The sequence below is a fragment of the Pyrgilauda ruficollis genome, unplaced genomic scaffold, assembly GCF_017590135.1.
Source record: "Pyrgilauda ruficollis isolate IOZ18807 unplaced genomic scaffold, ASM1759013v1 scaffold30, whole genome shotgun sequence".
NCBI classification, from domain to species: Eukaryota; Metazoa; Chordata; class Aves; order Passeriformes; family Passeridae; genus Pyrgilauda; species Pyrgilauda ruficollis.
In genome coordinates, this window is record NW_024524378.1 from 20,521 (window position 1) to 39,765 (window position 19,245).

A 19,245-nucleotide genomic window follows, 5' to 3' on the forward strand; every position below is an offset into this window, starting at 1 on the left:
AGACATTCACAGCAGGCTCCAGAAATAAGTGTAAGCAGTTCAGTGAAATAGCTATGGGAAAAGCCAGAAAATGGAACTAAAATGCTTAAAAAAGGGAATTTTAAAAAACCACATGCTATGACCTGTGGTTCAGAGTTTGCTCACAAAGTTAATTAGGGTGGAGCACAACCAAATAGCAATTACAAGAGTCAGAAGGGGTAGAACTGAGGGTATTTGAATTAATTGTAGCCTTTCCCCTCGGGCAGTATTTTACTTGTTCAGTTTGTTGTGCTGTGTTTTAATCTTAAACTGCTGTGTTAGGCCAGACCTAAGGTCTTTGTCTGACAGTGACCAGTAATAATTTTTACAGTGAGTGTAATGTGTCCCATCCTATTCATTGTCATACTCTTCCCCCATGGCTTTAGCAAACTGTTCTGACCATTACCAGGTGTCCCTGACACTGCTGCCCTGAGCACTATTGAAACAGCCACTGTTCCTTGTGTGTCCGCCCAATTGCTTTCTAATCATCTGGGTTCAAGATAGAGCAGTGAGTACAATGAATTATCTAAAAACTTGGGCAGTTGGTGTTTTGGGGCTCTTTCTGGTTTTAAACCTCACTACTTTATTGTTTTGTTGTGTACTCCTCTTTAGTAAGGACATTATTCTTGTATAGCCTGCCTTCTCATGCCTTATGTATTGCTCATGTGAGCAAGGCCCAGTAGTTGTTTAATTTTGGTTCACTGGGAGCTGAGCCTTGGTGTCATTGTAACTCTTCTGTGCCCCCTTAGTTCTTGCAGTGCCAGAGCAGCACCAGGGCTACTCTGGGCATCAAGTTCAACTTGCAGCTCTCTGAATGCTCACATACGTGGTAACTGTCAGAAACCTGGGGCAGGGGCAGAGAATAAGTTCTTTTAGTGATCAAAATATCCATCAGGTCTGGGACTGCAGGTACATTTATTTTGCGGCAGGCTGTCATGATAAAAGCTTAGGGAGGCAGAAGGGCCCTGCCAAAAAGCTGAACTTTGGAGCCATGCAGCCTGAGGTACTGGCCCGGGTCAGGGATTGCACCAATGCCCCTGCTTGAGTGTCCACTGCTGTCAGACCCACACTGTTGAACCAGAAATTCAGGGTAAGAATTTTCCTGATTTGGCAAATCCTCTCTGGAAAGGAATGTGTAAGTCATGAAGAAGCTCAACACCACAAAGGTTTGAAAGTACATCTGTTAGCAAACATTGCCTGCCGTCATCATGGAGCTGCTGTAGCCTGACAGGTTTACAAAAGCTTGAAGATGGCAATGTAGTAAAAATAAAAGACCTTGTAAAAAGTTCTTGTTTCCATTAGTGGTTTATTAGGGTCATTTTTTCCTCCTGTTGATCAGGTTTAGGCCTCTGGGAAAAGGAAAGGAAAGTTGCACCATTACCTCTGCTTCACCTCTTTTTCCTCCTGTTGATCAGGTTTAGGCCTCTGGGAAAAGGAAAGTTGCAGCATTACCTCTGCTTCACCTTAGTTGTGTAGTTCACTGAACTAAAATCCTGCTCCATGTCCTTCCTGAAGCTCTGTGCTCACAATGAACAGATTTTCCATATGTTTTTATTTCTTTGGGGACAGCCTTAACACTCCAGTTTGAGTGATGAGTAGATGAAAGCTGAAGCAAATCATAAATTAAGAAAATTGAAGTTGGCTTTCATAGTTTTTATAACAAAAATAATTTTAGTAACAAAATACTTTATTAACTCTTTAATCAGAAACATAAATATATTCGACAATATCTGTATTTTCAGCACACGACAAGTTAGGGAATGTAAGACACATTGTTAATAGTAATTTTTTTCCCATGAAAGCGTTAGCTGTGCTTTCATGCAGGACAGCATTTATCCTGTATGAAAACCAAGTGTCCTTGTTCAAGTTACTCTTTGGGTAAAAACCTAATGCCCTTCTGCTCTTGGGCTGCTCTAATACCAGAAAGTTTTGGAGTTTTACTATAAACCTAAAAAACATCTTTGATTTAATATCAAATTCACACACACACCACACTCTGTTTCTGAGGCTGAAACTTAAGTCGTATAAAAAGTGCAAAAGCTGCCAAGCCATTCCTCCGTGTCCCACGTCACGGAATAGAAAACATCCCCGTGCTCCAGCTCCGTTCCACCGCAGCGTCTGATCCTTTATTATTGCTATTTGCAGTTACACAGAGCTCCACGCTGTTCAGGGGAGAGAGCTCTCCCTGCCCACTCCCCGGAGGCGCCGGGCGGGCTCAGCCGTGCGCGGTGGAGAGGCCCTGCCAGCCCAGCGGCAGCGCGGGCTCCGGGGACAGCTTGGCCGAGCCGGGCTGCTCCGCCAGCAGCCTGCGGAGCGTGGCCGACGTTCCCGGTCGCAGCCAGGGCTCCGTGGCCACGGTGTCGGTGGAGCTGGCCTGGGACTGGGCGCGCTTCAGAAGGTCGTCCACGTCCCCTAAGGAAATGTCATCACCTGAAGAGGAGAGCAACACGTGTGTTAGACGGGACAGAAGCTCTTCTCATCACGACACGGGACAGGCTTGGCTGCAATCAGTGCAGCAATAATGCTTTTAAATTTTATATATACATATATATATATATAATGCTTTGAAATGATATCTATTATAATGTTTTTAAATGACATTTCTACTTGGCACACGTTTGCTAATGTTCTGGGGAACAGCTCCCCCCAGCAGATCAGCAAGGGGATACAGATACAGGCAGAGGTGGGTGGGCTCGGCAGAGGGTTCTTGCTTTCCAAAAATCTTCTATTTAGGGAGAATCAAATCTGTCAGTGCCTGTATGCATAAAAATGCATGTGAAAATAAGGCCATTCAATTCCAGCGGCCTGACTGAACCGTGTATAAACAGTCTCCTACCGAGGAAGAATTGTTTTAACTTGGTTTAACAGTGCAAATGCAAGTCAGCCTGTGCATCACAGCCCGAAACCTCAGTGAATGTCATGCTGAAACTGGCTAAGTTGGGATCTTCCAGCTACAAAACAAGCCCCGCCTAACAAAAACCAGAACTGCCTTGCCTATGAACCTGGGGTCGTTATCACTCTGAACTCTACTGTTACTTCTTTCAATTCTGTCAGCAATTATACATACATCTAATACCTTAAACAAATAGTTCTTAGTGTGCATTATCAAGCAACATACATTTTTACTATATATGAAGGGGTATAAAGATATAAGTTCCTCTGTGCTGTTCATTTTTTGGCTTCACAGCATCTGATTTTTTACTTAAACAAAAAAAATTATGCAAACCTTCTCTATCTATAACAACTGAAAAATGCAACGTTTTCCTCTTAAAACTGAACCACGTCAATGAAGAGGTTCTGGTTTCTTGGTGATAAAGGTGGGCAGAAACATGTTTAAAGACTCTTGATTAGGGAAAAAAAAATTTTTGCAGAAACATCCTAATTCAAGCAAAACAGAAATGTATACTCTTTAGTGATTAAATAATTCACCTAAGCAATTAATAATGTAATTTAAATATTTGGATGACTTTACAAATTTCAAGGTTTTGTTCTGCGAAAATGATGACTTTTAAAAATGAGATTTTAAACCAAAGCTTCTGTGAAGATTCTCATTAAAAAAGTTGATGAAAGTTGATGGTCTAAGCATGGGTGTGAGAGTCCAAGGCCTGGAGAAGCAGCAGGCAGGCAGGTGTGCAGGGGTGAGGGGAAGGACAGAACTGCACAACCCCACATATACTGGGAGCAAGGGCTCAGTTTCCCTCTTTGTCTGTTAGGTGGGATTGCAGGTTCTAAAACAAAATGCCAAATACTTTTTGTTCCAAAGGAACTTGGCAGGAATCATTAGTTCTGTCACATCATACAGACAGTGATCTGATCATCCTCCAAGCCTTCCCAGTCTGGGTAAAACTTGTCTGCAACACTAGAAGTGAGAGCAGACCTCCCTCTCTCTAGGGCCTGGCATCTCCTGTGCTTGAAGCTGGCAGAGTGAACCTCTTTGTCTCCCAAATCTTGGGTCAGATCAACTCTCCCATGGGCTGGAACCCACAGTTTTCTGCATATGTAGGTTTAGAGGGGTTAACAGCACACAGCAGGGAAAATGATACCTAAAGAGAATTCATTTTCTGTTTGCTGCTTTAAGAGATGATATCTAGCAACAATAAAAATAAGGTTGTTTAGAGACAAACAAACTGTGACTGTCCAGGCCAGAGGGCTGCATTTCCCCACGCTTAACTACTCCTGCCTTTAAAGCAAAGCCTTTAGATCTTGCAGATGCCAGAGGCAAGAACAGCTGTTCTGCCAGAGCTAAGATCACAGTGCACATCACTGGATCGGACTCACTTGGTGCTGCTTTGAGAAAGCACAGCAGATCAGCTGCACTGCAGAACTTCTTCATCATGAATTTCAACACTTCGCACACTCCCTAAGAAACTGTCCTTAATTGGGACACACATCAAGACTCTTGATAATTCAGTTTGCATGTGGAGGCTGAGGCTAAGGAAAGCTTTTCCTTAGCATGAAATCCTGCTTTAGAAATGGAATGGTATCTGGATTCCTGCAGAACACCAACAGCAGCATATCTTGTGTGCCCAAATCTGTGAGAATTCCCTCTTCTGTATCTGAGCCTGCTCTTGCTTGTGCCCTTAGGAACACACATACCTTGCTTGACAGAGACTCCATCACCCAAATATTCACCAAGTCTAACTGATGGAAATTTTTTTGGATGTGTAAAAATGGAGGAGAAGGCCTGACTCCTTTTGTCTTATTTTCCAATTAAGAAAACAATATTTTGATGCCTTTAGGATTCCCACATCAGTGCCATAGGAGAAAGTGAACTACTGGGAACAAAGCCTCCTTATTGAACCAGATCAGCTCTTAGAACTTATCAAAGCCTGTGAATTGCCATCTCTGGTCATTTCAAGGGAAGATAACCAGGTTCCTTAGTTATATATTTGAGAGATTTGATTTCTCTCAGCAGTCTCTGAGGGCAGAGGAGAAATGACAGTCCTGGCTGCTCAGAAAGCAAGAGATGCCACAAGGGTCCTTTCAGACTGTTAGGGACAAGGACTAAAAAAGCTTGACTTCACTCATTTTTTCTGTAACATCCCTGAGCACAAGGAGGGAACAGGAGGGCAAGCAGCAGTGCAGCCTGAACAACCACAGCTGAGCAAGAGGATCTACTGCTGCCTTTCCAAGAGGCACAAATGCCAAGGATGAGTGATGGGTCCCCATGTGCTCCAGAGCTACATACAGACATATAAATATATATCTATATATATACACACACACATATCAAAATTATATTTATCTAAAGGCTGAAGCTCTGGAGGCTGTGACAAACAGAAGGCAAGCAAAATAAAAAGTGTAGTGCATATGATATGAGGTGAAATTATAAAAGAGGTGAAATACAACAAAGATACTGAAGTAGTAGTAGTAGTTCACATAGCAAATATATCTGGGTGGAATAAAATTAGCAAAGAGTTTATTTATATTATAGAAGAAAATTAGTATGGATAGAGTTTATTTTTTTAGTGACTTAAAACCACAGTGAGGTGGTTAAAACAAACAAAAAAAAAGGATGAAGTGCTTGTAAGAGTACCCATAGCAACAGAATCAAAAATACTGCCAGCATCTGTACTCTCTTTAAGTTTATAAAAAGGATACTGATACTGTAATTGCCTAAACAGCATAGCAACTACCTCCAAAAAAAGGGAAATTTCAGACTTGTATGAAAGAATCATTAGCACAAAGTGTATGAACTGGGTCTCAATCCATGTGAGAAATTAAAGGCCATTAATGGTTGCCATGATTGGTACTTCATACACAAAAGGGATCCAGATCAGTCAGCCAGCATTTGGAGATGTTCCAAGACAGCTCCCAGCACCTCATGTAAGAAACTTGGAATGAATTCAAGTGTGTGTGTGCAGTGAAAGAGGTATCAGTATCAAATACTCACATACTCAAATACTGAACGCTCATTAATATTAACAAACCACTAGAAAATCGAATTAACTAGAAACTGAAGTACTTCATCATACACAATTCTCTGGCGTATCTTCATGCTGGTTGGACCACAGACATCTGACTCCCAGGAATGCCAATGAACTCACACAGGCACCTCATCATCATTCACCACCCAGGTGCTTTATTTCTTCCCACTGCCCTTTCAGCTGTGCAGCTGGATATCCCCGTCCTGCTGCCCACACTGCAGTGCTGCTCACAGGACAAGTAGAAGTGGCTGGTCAGACAGGAATATGAGAATCTTTTCCTACTCTCCTCCTCTAAACTTAGTCTAAACAAGTTGTGGTGAGGCGTGCTGGGGAAGCCCTTGTAGCAGCTACAGAGCTGTAAATAACTCCTGTGTTTGATTTGACTGCTCACTGTTCTGCTACATGAAGCCTATTATTATTTGTTCCTTTAATGATTGTAATTACTTAGTGTTCACTACATCATCTCTGCTACAGGGAGCATACCCAAGGAAGGAGATTTCTGCTGGAGCTCGGTCAGTCTGTGCAGTCGTTCCTCGTTCTTGCCTTTCACCTGATCCACGTCGAGGCTGAAGTTTGAGTGCAAGGAGAGGCTGTCGGGCTGCAGCAAGGGCGTCTGCCCTGGTGGGACTTCCTCCTGCAGAGAATGCAAAAATGTACACATCCTCCAGTTAAAGAGCATCCTTTTTAAAAGGACAAATAACTACACGTGTACTCCCTCAGGAGCCATAACATGGAGTCACTGTGGGAGCACAGAAACCGTCTGACATTACATCTGTGAGTTCTTACACGTACAGCACTCTCCAAAGCTCTCTGCTTCAGTCGTCTCCTCTCCCTTGCAGAAAGTGGATGCTGTGGTAATAAATTCACTTCTTCTAAGGCAGAAAACATTTCCCCATTAGCACCTGGAAAAACAGGTGAAATAATTTGCAAAGAAATCTAAATACCAGAGAGTGCTCCAACCTGTTTATGTTTTGAAACAAGCCAATATGTTGTACATGACTCTATCACAGGAATGTATTCATTACAAATGTTGTTTATACCCAGACCTTTAAAGCAAATGAGTACTCAAATGAGCACAGCACCTCTGCTTGAAAGGGAGAACACTTGGAAAATCAGAGTCATAAATAAATATGTTACATGAAATATATAATAGCATTACATGGACTGAGTGTTACATGGAATATGATAACACAAAATCTATGCTTTTATCACACATCCTTGGTCATATCTCTGCCTTTTCATGTAATAAAATGTTAGCATCTGTTCATACAAGAAAAATAACTACACTTTTTGATCATACTTGTATCACATTACAGTGGGAGGAGTTTAATCTCTTTTTATAATACACATGAACGCTAAGGTCATGTCTCTGCTTCACACTTGTCTATTTCCCCCAAACTTGCTGACTCTGGAAACTCAAACACAAACTGTTTCAAACAAGTATTCTGTTTTTTCCTCCAGGAGCAGTAACCCCAGCCTGGGGCTGGCTGATGGCTTTGCTGCTGCTTGGTGCAGACAGTGCGCTCTGTTTCCTGCTGCAGCCCCTCTGGCATCTTCAGGAACAGAGGCTCCCAGGAAAAGGAAGGGCTCTGCTCAACAAAACCTCTACAGAATCCACTACCACCAACTACACTTTGTGACAACAAAGTCATAGTTTGGAAAAGGACTTAGTCCAGTGTTTCACATATAGTAAAAAAAAAAAAAAAATTAAAGGATAAATGTGTATAAATTCTAAACATAAGAATTAAACAATTATTTTGGTTGACATTATTAGGTTTGAAAAATAAATTTGATTGATATCAAACAAGTTCAGAATAACAAAAAGAGGTATTTTTAAAATTATTTTATATTGTCAGTTGGTTTTTTCCCTAAAAATACATTTTTTATTCTCCTCTCATCTTTTCTCTTCCCCAGTTTCCATAACAGTACTCATGCTCTTATCAAAAATGCTTCAAAAAAAAAAAAAAACCAAAGCAAAATTTTGAAATGGTGTAAGGCTAACAAATCATGTATCAGAATTCCAGCTACAAGACCAGCTGAACTTCACTATATTCAAAACAGTGCTATTACATGGAATATAAAAAATGGTTTAACAATATGAATTTGTCACAACAAAGGACAAGCTTAAGAATTTATTTGTACCATTATTGTATCATCAGGATCAGATGCTACCTGTTCGTGTAAGCATCTATCATTCAGATGCTGCTGCACAGAGATGCTTTTAAATCACTGCATTAACACTAATGGATTCTAGGGTTTTCAATGAGGCAAAAAAAGGAAAAAAAGAAACTAATTTATTTCTAACTGCCTCAAACACTTTATTTCTAACTGCTTCAAATTTCTGAGCCCTAGGAGATAAACTCATATGTAATGCTGACATAACAGATGTCAAAATTGAGTTGGATTTTAAACCCAACCAAAAAAAACCTGAAGCAAAACAGAGGGTGGTGTTGCACTTCTCTGAGGAAATGGCAAACACTGTTAAAATACACCCCCTGTATTTCACCAAAGACCCTCAGACAATGTGAGCAGCACAGCTCACAGAGAAGGCAGCCCACAGAGAGAATGATAGTTTTTATTTCTCATTTCAGAGATGGAAGTCACCAGATTCACATTCAGAATGTTAGTAGCTATTTATAAAGCCCAAACAATGCAAAGGATAACACATTTGTAGTTAATGCATACAGCTCACTATTGAAGAACATAAGTTTTCATCAGCCATAAATGATCTGGGGGGAAAATGAAAAAAGGGGGTGGGGGGATTAATTATTAGGTTAATTCAAACACCTCAGTAAACTCCAAGTACCAGGTGGATGGGAAGAAGAAGAAGGGAAAGGGTGAGAGGACTATAAATATCATGAACCTTAGGAAATACCCAAGAAACCCCCATTACAGAACTGGCAGCCTCACAGCAGATGAAAGGACATAGTGCACAGAAGGCACAGGTTGGATATTTATGCACACAATACTGCTGATGGTGAATGGGGATTCAAAAATTCCAACTGGTGAAAGACAACCTGTGAAAGGCCAGCTTAGCAAGGCTTATGAAATGCAATCAGCTACAGGTCACTGGAAGCTGGAAGAGCCCTGCACGTCTGCCCTGCATCGTGTGTTCCTCTCCGTGAGCCTGTCCTGGCTGAGATGGGATATTTGGCTCCAGCCTAGACTGATGGGCTCTCCTGAGGCATCCTTTCACCACTGGGCTGGACTAATACACAGTAATCCTTAACCTGAAAAGGAAGGTATTGCAGACTACAGAGAGAACCAAATGCACTGAACAAGGCTGAAAGAGCCTGCGCTCTTCCCAGTGCCAGGTTCTACCCTGTACTCCAGGGCTGCATGTTAACAGAATGGGCTTGAATACACTTCAAATGAAAAATTCTGCTTTTAACCAAAGCCAGAGATAATAATCATCAGTTTATAGAAACACTGTTTCATTAAAAAGTACCTGCAGAATTCTACTGCATCTCCCCTATAGCAAAGAATAAAAACCTTGCAAGATGATTTCCCATAGATGACTGAAAGAAATTTCAAGATACTGAAATGCCTGCTAATGGAAAATAACATCTAAAGGCCTAAGCTGGTTGGGTTTTTCTAGTAACTGGAAATAAACAAGCACTTTTACATCCACACATGTAAAGGTTGAATAGAGAGACATTACATGAGGCAGACTATACAAAAATCTTTAGAAAACTAAGAATCTTCTGCTTCAGATGATGAATAAGTGACAATATCTATAAGTATAATGTTGGAAGTGAAATGAAATAAAATGTGAACAGCAGAAAAGTGACTAATTTAGAATGAATTGCTATTTTATACCCATATAATCATACTTAAAATCAAGCATGCTTGTAAATCAAAAGAATAACCATGAAAAGAATTGCTGACTATCTAAGCCCTTTGGATTTCACTGTGGGCAGATTGCAACTGTAAGCTGTGATTGTCAATAAATTATTTGCAGCAGAACAATAGAAAAGCATTGCCAATGCTACCATTGTAACACATTTCCTGAATAAATATTAGCTTTTCCGTATCCAAAGCTGGGAAGATGTCAAAAAAAGCCCCTTGACAAGACTAACCTCCCAGATGAAGCACGAAGAGCAGAGAAAGATGCTTTCTTATGAAAAGATGTAAGGTGGCAAAGGGCAACTGATCATTAAATTTAGGTGTCATCTACACAAATTTGCTGCTGTAAAATTTCGTAAATCACTGCATTTTAATTTGGAGACATAACTTCCTAATCCTTCAAACCAATCACCATAGCTACAACCACTGCAACTTCTAAAACAGTAATAATCACTTTAGAGACACAGCTTTAGACTAAACCATGTGTCTGTACATCCACAACATGGTTAAGGGGAGGTAGAAACTCACCAATAAAAGCACTATCCGATTCCAACAGTGAATTTTTCTGGAATTCATTAGATTTGTTCCTGAACTACAAAAGTGAAACAGAAAAAAATGGAAATTCAGAGGCTGTAGTACATTTCTGAGGCCAAAGGATAATTAAAGTAAATTAATTGCCAAACTTCTGCAAAGCAAAGAGCAGCTCTACTGTGTTAATATTCTACTAACCCTGACTTTGTGGTTCTAAAAATCCAATACATTTTTAAAGAATTCATATTCTTTTTAAGCATTAGGGTTTGATTTTTTTTTTTTTTACTTTTTGGTATAAATCCCATTTGCTGAAATTGCCTACACATGACAACTGTTGTGGTAATTTGTGTAACACAGACATTTCCATCAAGAAATTGATCTGTGTCACTCTGCATAAGGCTCAGAACAGACAGTGCTCAAACTGAGCTTTGCACTTAAGGTTTGTATGAAGTATTGATCAAATGAAGAATGATTTCTTATGTTTAACTTATCCCACCACATACAATCTTTGACATTAAAGCATTAAAATAACAAATTTCTACATCATAATATCAAGCACTAAGACCAATACTCATAGCTCACGTCATAGTTGCAACCATTTATTACAGAAATCCTACTGAGGAATAATTTATGTTGAAAACCACTCTAAAGTCAAAGCAGTAGAAACTATCAGAGGAAACAGAATAAGAGAAAACAAATCTTTTACTGCAAAGCATTGCTCTGAATGATAATTTCAGGCATTAAATTACAACTATAAAGTGCATTAATGTGATTATTTTTCAAATAAAAACCGTTTCATTTCTGCATTTAGTTACAGTGTTATCCTCAAGGTTAATGTCTTTGCTGTTGCACAGTCTCCTGTTTTTCATTGTTGCACATTCCCATGAAATACAATTGAACTCTGTTATTCAGTATTTGGTGTTAGTGCAGGATTCTCATTTGACAGCACTTTATTTTGCTCTTTTCACCAAGTCAGAAAATAAAAGTTTGATCTAAGAACATATCCAATTCTTGACTGGCCAAGTGCATCACTTAAACCACCTGAATTAGAGCAACTGCTTCTGCTTGGCTTTTTCCACTAATTCTCACCCCCCAGCAGCAATCTAACATCATATGAATATAAAATAAGTACCAATGAATATAAAAGGAAGAGAGTTAAAGAATCAGGCCATCTCTATATACAAAGATAAGCAACTTGTATGTCAAGTTTAAAGAAGCTGTCATTGGTGTGGACCAGAAAAAGAAGTAAATGAGTTTGCTGTCTTGTTAACTGTCATTCCTTTCTCCATATCAGTGAAAGACACAATATTTCTCACACTTGAAAAAGTAATATAATAAAAAACCTTTTATTCTTACCAGGCCCATGGTTTGTGGGTAGCTGTCCAAAGCAGAATCTTCTTGATCATCAAAAGCTACATAGACAAGAGACAAAATGACAGGATTGACATAAAAATAGTTAATAACAAATCATATTTATTTTATCAGTTTATTATTGCAAAAATGAAGATCAGTATGCATCACGTCTTTAAATATACATAAATTGTGCTGAAGGAATGGGTTTTTAAAATATTTGAATGCAACAATTATTCCAGTTTCCTTACGTAAATTAAAGTAGAATCAGAGAAATCAAACAGAAGTCTGCAGTCTACTACTTCTAATCTGGTTTTTGGTTCCTGGCAGGGAATAACAACCACAGCAGGGACTGCAGAAAGGCCCAAGAGTAAATGTACATTCAACATGCTAAGCACACCACACTTCCAGCCTTCAAAGAGAAGTTGAACCAAACAGAGATCATTTCAAAGAGGAAAGTGATAAGCATATATATGCTTTTATCTCAGCATAAAAAACTCAGTTCTGGAGAGCACAGGGAACCACCCTGAAAGTTAAGCTAACAATGACCCAATGCATGCTGGAAATGCAAAGAAGCAGAACTGAAGCTACTTTTCTTAAGTTTAAGTTTTCAAATAAATTATTTTATTAGATTGGTTTTGAGGCAGAGATTCAAGAAACAGCACCTTACTGAGTGTGTAGCTGACCTTCTGTCCAGCATCAGAGCACAAGGGCTGTCAGTCCTCCTGGCCTGACTCCCAGCCCATCCCTGTCACACTGCTCCAGCCAAGCAGCACCCAGCACTGCAGCACAGCAACATCAAACCTGCTCTTGGAGCTTTCTCTCACATCCTCCAGAATAATAATGGTCCAGAAGTCTGCAAAAACTGCCTCCTTTACAGGGACACAGCTAGCATTTAAAAACTTGGCGTATTTAAAACACTGACTTCTCAGTTTATAGTTTCATTAACAGTCAACATATTCCTCTTTCACATAAAGAGAAAAACAAACATATCAGAGGGAAAACTCTACAAAACGCATGTAAGGCAAAGAACACTGCTTACACATAGTGGGTAAAAAGGTATGTCTTTGCCACAACAGCCCATAACACATTATTTCACTCACAGTATAAAAGTACATACTGCTTTAATTCATCTTTCTTGCTGCCTTAAATCAGACAATAAAACCACTCATCTATTTTCAGCAAGAGGAAGGTGATGAATTTGTCTCTGAGGAAAATAAACTGGAAACAGAGAGATGGAACTAATTCTCTTGCTAAGTACTCAGTGACAGACTATAAAGTTAAATGATGTTGTAAAGCAGTAGGAGAGAGAAAGAGAAAAAGCTGTTTAGGGAACCTTTAGAAGCATCAGTAGAAAATTATAAAAATCAGCTGCCTATCTGTCAACTAATCTAAGCTAACCTGAAGAGGCCTTTCCTTGAATGTCATAATGGAAGCCTACATTATCCATTAGTAGAAGTCTCAATGACTCCATGTGCTTGAAATTAATGGAAAATTAAAATTTAAATATTAAATTAAAACTTTTCAGACTGGTCTACTGAAAAATATTCTAATAGCAGAAAACCAGAACCAAGCCCCAGAGAGATCTCAGCTGAAGCCAGTGAATTATTTTTCAGCATTTCAGTCAATCTCATAAAGAGGAAGACTGAAGTCAAGCCTATACATTCCACTTAGGCATTAAAAGATACTCACAACCATATAATTAACACAGAATGTGATACAGATGTGCTTATTTGCAGCTGTGATGTTCTATTATCCATAAGCAGAATGGCCCACATTGCCTGAACACCAGCTCATCTGTCCAGGATAGAACAGGAATCATCTTTAACACTCAGCAGGATACTGAACAAAACACAGCTGTCACCCTTCACATCTTGCTGTCAATTCTGTTAATCTTACAGGTCTGGCAGCAGCTAACAGGTGCAAGCCTCAAAGCACCAGTGACCAGAAAAGGCATTCAGTTTTTCCAAAGCAGCATGCAAAAATGTAAATATTTTCCTTCCTTGTGTGCTTGGCTTTATTTAATGCCAAACTTTCACCTAAGGCTAATAAAATCTAAGGGGCAATTCCATGGGTGACTGTGGCAAGGTGGGGGGCTGTGGGAAGATGCCAGGGGATACCCTGTGCTGGGCACAGCTGTTGCCACAATCGGGGCAATTCCATGGGTGACTGTGGCAAGGTGGGGGGCTGTGGGAAGATGCACAGCTGTTGCCACAATGGAGCTGCTGCAGGACACAGCAGGGCCTATCAGTCATGTTTGTGATGCCTCTGCAAACAAATTTGAGAAAGAGCAAATCAAAGCAAGGCAGTAGGACTGAGGACAAATCTGTGAGAAGCAGCCCTGGAGGCACCAAGGCCAGAGGAGAAGGAGGAGGAAGTGCTCAAGTGCCAGAGCAGAGATTCCCCTGCAGCCCCTGAAGGACACTATCTGCTCTATCTGTAGGGCAGATTGAAAGGTGCAAGAAGACAGAAGCACCTTTTACACAGCAGAGAGAAACTGCTGTGCAATGACCAAAGTGCCTCCTTCCCAAGCCTGACATCACTCACTGCATCGCAGAAGTAACTTGGTACCTGGGGTGGTAGCAAGGAAGGGGAGCAGGGACACTGAGAATGAAGGAGTGAAACTGGGCACAGGAAAGGGGCAGAAAAGGTGCAGGCTTCATGCTTTTTATTTTCTGCTACTCAAAGTCAGAAATCAAATATTAGGGCTTATAGTAATTAAAAATTTCCCCAAGTCAGATCTGTTTTGCCCACAACAGCAGCTGCTAACCAATCTCCCCATCTGCACCTTGGTCAGCAAGCTTTATTCTTCCTGTTTCCCCAAAGGGCAGGAGTGAGGAGACATAAGCAAGAGAGCAGCCATGTTAGAGTCTGGCTGCTAGCAAAGGCTAAGCCACCACAGAAATAAAGTTACTTTCTCTTCAAAAATTAGTTAGGCCAGTCTGAATTACAAAGGCAAACACTTTTCCAAGAAATCTGAATCTTGCACTCAAAACTGAGGTCATTTGTATAGGTTTAAGCAACTCTTATTATAATTTTAAATATCCTCTAAAACAACTGGAAACAGTGCTCTTTCATGACTGTTTGTAAAAGATACCTGAATGAACCTTCCATTTGGAATTAATTGTAGCATGCAAAAAAAGGGATAATACAACTACTTTTCACTGCTTCTGCAATATGCAGCCAAAATATTTTCCATGTTAGGCTGCTAATGTTTACTATCTGTGTTAGGTGTTTAGGATCTCCTCTATTTAGTGATACAAGCAACATTTTCCTTCCAGAACCTCCAAGTAGTTACAGTATCTCACATGTGGTTTCTAAAGCAAAGGCTTTTTATGGATACAGGTTTCTGAAACTTTAAAATCAACTCAAGATAATGGAAATTAAAAAAAAAATCATCCCTTAAAAGGTGAAGATACACTGGCTGTATTTTAATCCATTCACAGTTCAAAGCCATCCTACTTCCTCCATGAGAACTCAAGAATTGCTCCATGGAACTTAGCTGCTAACATTTTTTTCACAGCTCAGCAAAAGAGTTTCATTGTTCTGTGGTTTTCTCCAAGAAACAGTAACAAAACTACTTTTCCTTTAGAATTTTTGAAGTATGAAGAACTAGTTAAATTACTTCCAGGGAACCAAAGAGAAACAGTCACAAGTCATTAAAAAACCCCAAAACTAAGTATAAAAGCACAAAAGCTCCCCCAAACACTCTATCATTTTTATGTTTACATTATGATAGACTTTCAGAGTTCTGCTGTTTTAGTGTTTTGTACTGCAGTGCTGACAGTGCACTTGAAAGAAGTAAAACTAGTGCTAGTGGGTTTTAATTTTTATCAAATACACACTACATAATTTCAAAGGTTTTTGTTTATCTCAGAACATTCATTCCTTGCCTTCTGTTTCTCTCCTCATTCTCATTTTATCAAGTTTCCTCTGCTGCTCCCTCAACAGTGCCTGCTGTTGAATCTCTAGAGTCTGGTCATCTTTTGGAGGATCAGGATACATGTGCCTCAAGACCATACGTGTTTCAGGATCTACAGCAAAGAGATGAAATTTACATTTATTCCCTAAATTAACATTTCTGAAAAGCATTTCTAAAGAAATATCTAAGTCATAAAAAAAACATTTTAAATAATAGTGTTAATGGCCAAGAGGATGAGCAACTTAGCAATGATTTTACAATCTTACTATATTAAAAATACATGCTTTCTGGTAAAGAATAAACAGAAAGTTACACAGGAACATTATTTGTTGGTTGGTAAAAAGTCAAACTCAGTCTACTTTCAATAACACCATGATATCAAATGCACAAGAAGTTTAAGCAGCAGGAACTACGAGACAGGTCAATGCTATGAGTGATCCCACAGCATTGTGAGGCCAAGAATTCCATGGAATTGCAGGAACAGCCCCACAGAGAGATACACACACACAAACAAAATACTGCCCAAAGTGCATTGCATGGGCAGTAGCTCATGAAGAGCCTGATTTTTATTTTTGTCTTTAAATCCTGCATGGAATGGAAGATAGATGAGAAGGACAGATGTTTCTCTACCCTTCTTCATCAGTAACAAGAAGATCTACCTGCCTTTGTATTTAAGTTCATTAAATTCCCAGATATTCTGTATATTGACAGGATCTGGTGCCTCCTTTAAGGAAGGTCGCCGAACTGGAGCCTGCAGACGAAGCCTGGCCATCTCAAATATGTCCCTTGGATTCTTCTCTCTCCTCCTGCTTGACAGGTTTGTAAAACAAGCAGAAAGCAATTTAACACCATACTATTAATGAGCTGGATGGAAACATAATACTGAAAATGTTCAGATCTTTTATCTTTAAATAAAGCTATCAGAACAGGAAAATAAATTTGGAAGTAATGACACTACACTGCATACTGTGTTATAAAAAAGAGATAACCCACTTAAAATAAAAAAATCCCTCATACTTTACAGAGTAGAACTAAGGCTGGTAATTAGATGTGTCTTTTCCAGCTAATTCATATGATTAGCTAATACATTTTGGAAGCAAACCAAATTTATTAAATAAAGAGAATATGATTTTTCAGTATGAAAGAAAGTACTTCCTCAACAGTACAGTATTCATAAGCATATTCAGCAGTAGTACTGCAGTTCACAGGCACAAATTATGCCCTAGAAAAAAAAGGTAATGAGAGATAATTCTGCCTTAGACATCTGTTTTAGACCACTCTTCAAGATAGAGCATTGCAACTTCCTATCTCACCAATACAGCCATTCATAAATTTTAGGAAGAATCTTGGAAAAATCCCAAACACATTAGAAAAAGAAGTGAAAAATATTTATATATAAGTTCTACCTTGATATTTTCATTCTACTCATGTACCTTGGTCAACTAATACTAGCTAGTGATACACAGTAAGTTCCTGTGAAAAGTCTAGCTTTTGAAACAGATTAAATTCTTACCGTGTAATTGGTACATTATCATGACTGGCCACATTTAACAACTGTTCCTGCAGTCGCCTCTCTTCACTACGAAGCTGTTTCCTCATCTCTGATAATTCATTGATCACATTCTTCCTTTCCTCTGGAATTTAGCACAAATAATTTAAAAATAAGCCATGTCAGAGCAACTTTGCTGTCTACTTTAAACATAAGCAAAAAATAAAGGGAAAAAACAGATATGAGGAAATGTTAATTAAAACAAGGATTGTACAAACACAAGAATCACAACATTTCATACACCAGAAGTAAGATCAGAGTTTATATTTTGAGACAGCACAAGGACCAGAACCCCTGAACAGCAGAAAACATACAAATGTCACTGGAAATGTTTCGCTGTATTATAAAAAGGAAAAGCTTGGCATACAAGTAGTTGTTGCCAGCAAATAGCCTTAATCTGAAATATGCAAACCTACACAGTCCCCAGATAACAAGAACTGAAGTGGTATCTGCAAGCACTCAACATCTTTTTTTTCCCTGACTCAGTGTTGGATATCTGTCTGCCTAGTGCAGATTCTCTTAAGTGGGCGAGAATTCTAACTTCAATTTTTATTACATGCTTATGTTGACTTTTCAGACCTGCTTTGGGTCTATGCTGTTTTTTGTGGTCAGGACAGCATTCCTCCACAAGTTAAAGCAGTTTCCAAATTAAATAGTTGGATATTTGACTTTTAGACTTTAGTGTCCATAACTTAGCAGGCAAGTCTTACTAGTTTAAATCCTCAGACACAAGACTCAGCTAATATGTCTTTATTTCTCTTGTGACAGAAGGTCTGAGCCAATCAATTTCCAAAGGCTGCATTTAGAACCACTCTGCCTTCCATTTAGTGGAAAATCCACAAATCCCTGGAATGGCCTCAGGTACTTTCTGCTGCAGGGTAGCAGCATTTGTAGAACATCACTTACTGCAAGATTTCATGTGTTGTTTCTTATATGCTTGTAAAAAAAAGTATCAGCAGAAAGATTACTGATTTCCACCCACATATTGCCAGGATAACTAATATTAAAAGAAACAAAGGAGATCCTTCCAGCACATTTGAATTTTGGAACAACCAGTGAGAGCTAAGAGGAATGAGGAGAGGATTAGGCAGACTAACAAAGGTAGGTAGAATTTAAGAGTTAGAGCTGCAATGCTCTACACTCTGTCGGTCTAATCCCTTACTAGCAAATCCAAAACTTTCCCATTTTGCCATATTCTGGTCACAGTGGTACCCTGTTCCAAGAGATCCAGCACTTCCCATGCAGACTATTCCATTATCAGAGTTTTTACAAAAACATGTTTCCCTATGATGACACACAATGAATGCATTTTTATTTTGTCTTAAAAATTCAGACATATCATAGCAATACATTAATAGTACTAAGAGAGAGAAGACACCTAGACAGAAATGAAAATTTTAAAGGACTCTTCTTTTGCAGGCAAGAAAAGGAACTGTAACAGAGAAGGGTTTGTTGTATTAGAAAGTGAATTTGCAATGAAGACAAATACCCACCTAATGAACGCAGCTGATTTCTTCTAGCAGGGACAGGTGGAGAAGGAGGTCTGGGCTGTGGAGGATCCTAATGATCATCATCAATATGAAATGTCATTTGTAAAAGGAAGAAATTTTACATTTTATTTCTTTATTTTACAGCTAATTTACATTAACAGTTGAAAGTCAGAACAGTAACCTTACAAATTGTGAATGCCTAAGGTTTTTTTAAATCTGATCTTTCAATGTATAATCCAAATTACTATGACAATACCTATAATGCACTACTCAGAGATCTAAACAAATCTATTCCAAGTACTGCTAAAGAAATAAACTGACCTACCTCCAGAGCATTCTTCACATTTAGGAAATTTAGGGATAGCAATGGTTTCAAGTGTGACACAAAATATTCTCTGAAACTGCACTACAAAGTATTTAGCTCAGTTCAGACAAAGAGTTGGTAAAAAACAAACAAACACTTTCTCAATAGAAAGACAGAAGTATGGCCTGAGATTCAAATATCATAAACAATTATTTAATCTACTCTCTTCTAGGAGAAGTTTATTTTAAAAGCCAAAAAAGCCCCAGAGAAGACTATAAAATAAAAGAAATGAGAGGTCTCAGAACCAC

At 39.1% G+C, this 19,245-nt stretch overlaps 1 protein-coding gene across 8 annotated transcripts in view; it reads right to left on the reverse strand.

Annotated features, from left to right (window-relative positions):
• Positions 1-1,687: 1,687 nt before the first annotated feature.
• The window catches only part of CSPP1 (centrosome and spindle pole associated protein 1), a 60,194-nt gene continuing 42,636 nt past the window's right edge, over positions 1,688-19,245 (reverse strand). For 5 of the 8 annotated variants that reach the window (XM_041473780.1, XM_041473782.1, XM_041473779.1 and 2 more), the window contains 9 exons: positions 18,637-18,703; positions 17,108-17,228; positions 16,258-16,403; positions 15,566-15,706; positions 11,679-11,734; positions 10,320-10,383; positions 6,732-6,847; positions 6,429-6,579; positions 1,688-2,448 (listed from right to left, as the gene is read on the reverse strand). In XM_041473780.1, the coding sequence (XP_041329714.1) occupies positions 2,234-2,448; positions 6,429-6,579; positions 6,732-6,847; positions 10,320-10,383; positions 11,679-11,734; positions 15,566-15,706; positions 16,258-16,403; positions 17,108-17,228; positions 18,637-18,703 (1,077 nt within the window). In that variant the 3' untranslated portion in view covers positions 1,688-2,233. The remainder of the gene's footprint in view (positions 2,449-6,428; positions 6,580-6,731; positions 6,848-10,319; positions 10,384-11,678; positions 11,735-15,565; positions 15,707-16,257; positions 16,404-17,107; positions 17,229-18,636; positions 18,704-19,245) is intronic. The other 3 variants (XM_041473783.1, XM_041473776.1, XM_041473778.1) reach the window with 3 other exon arrangements.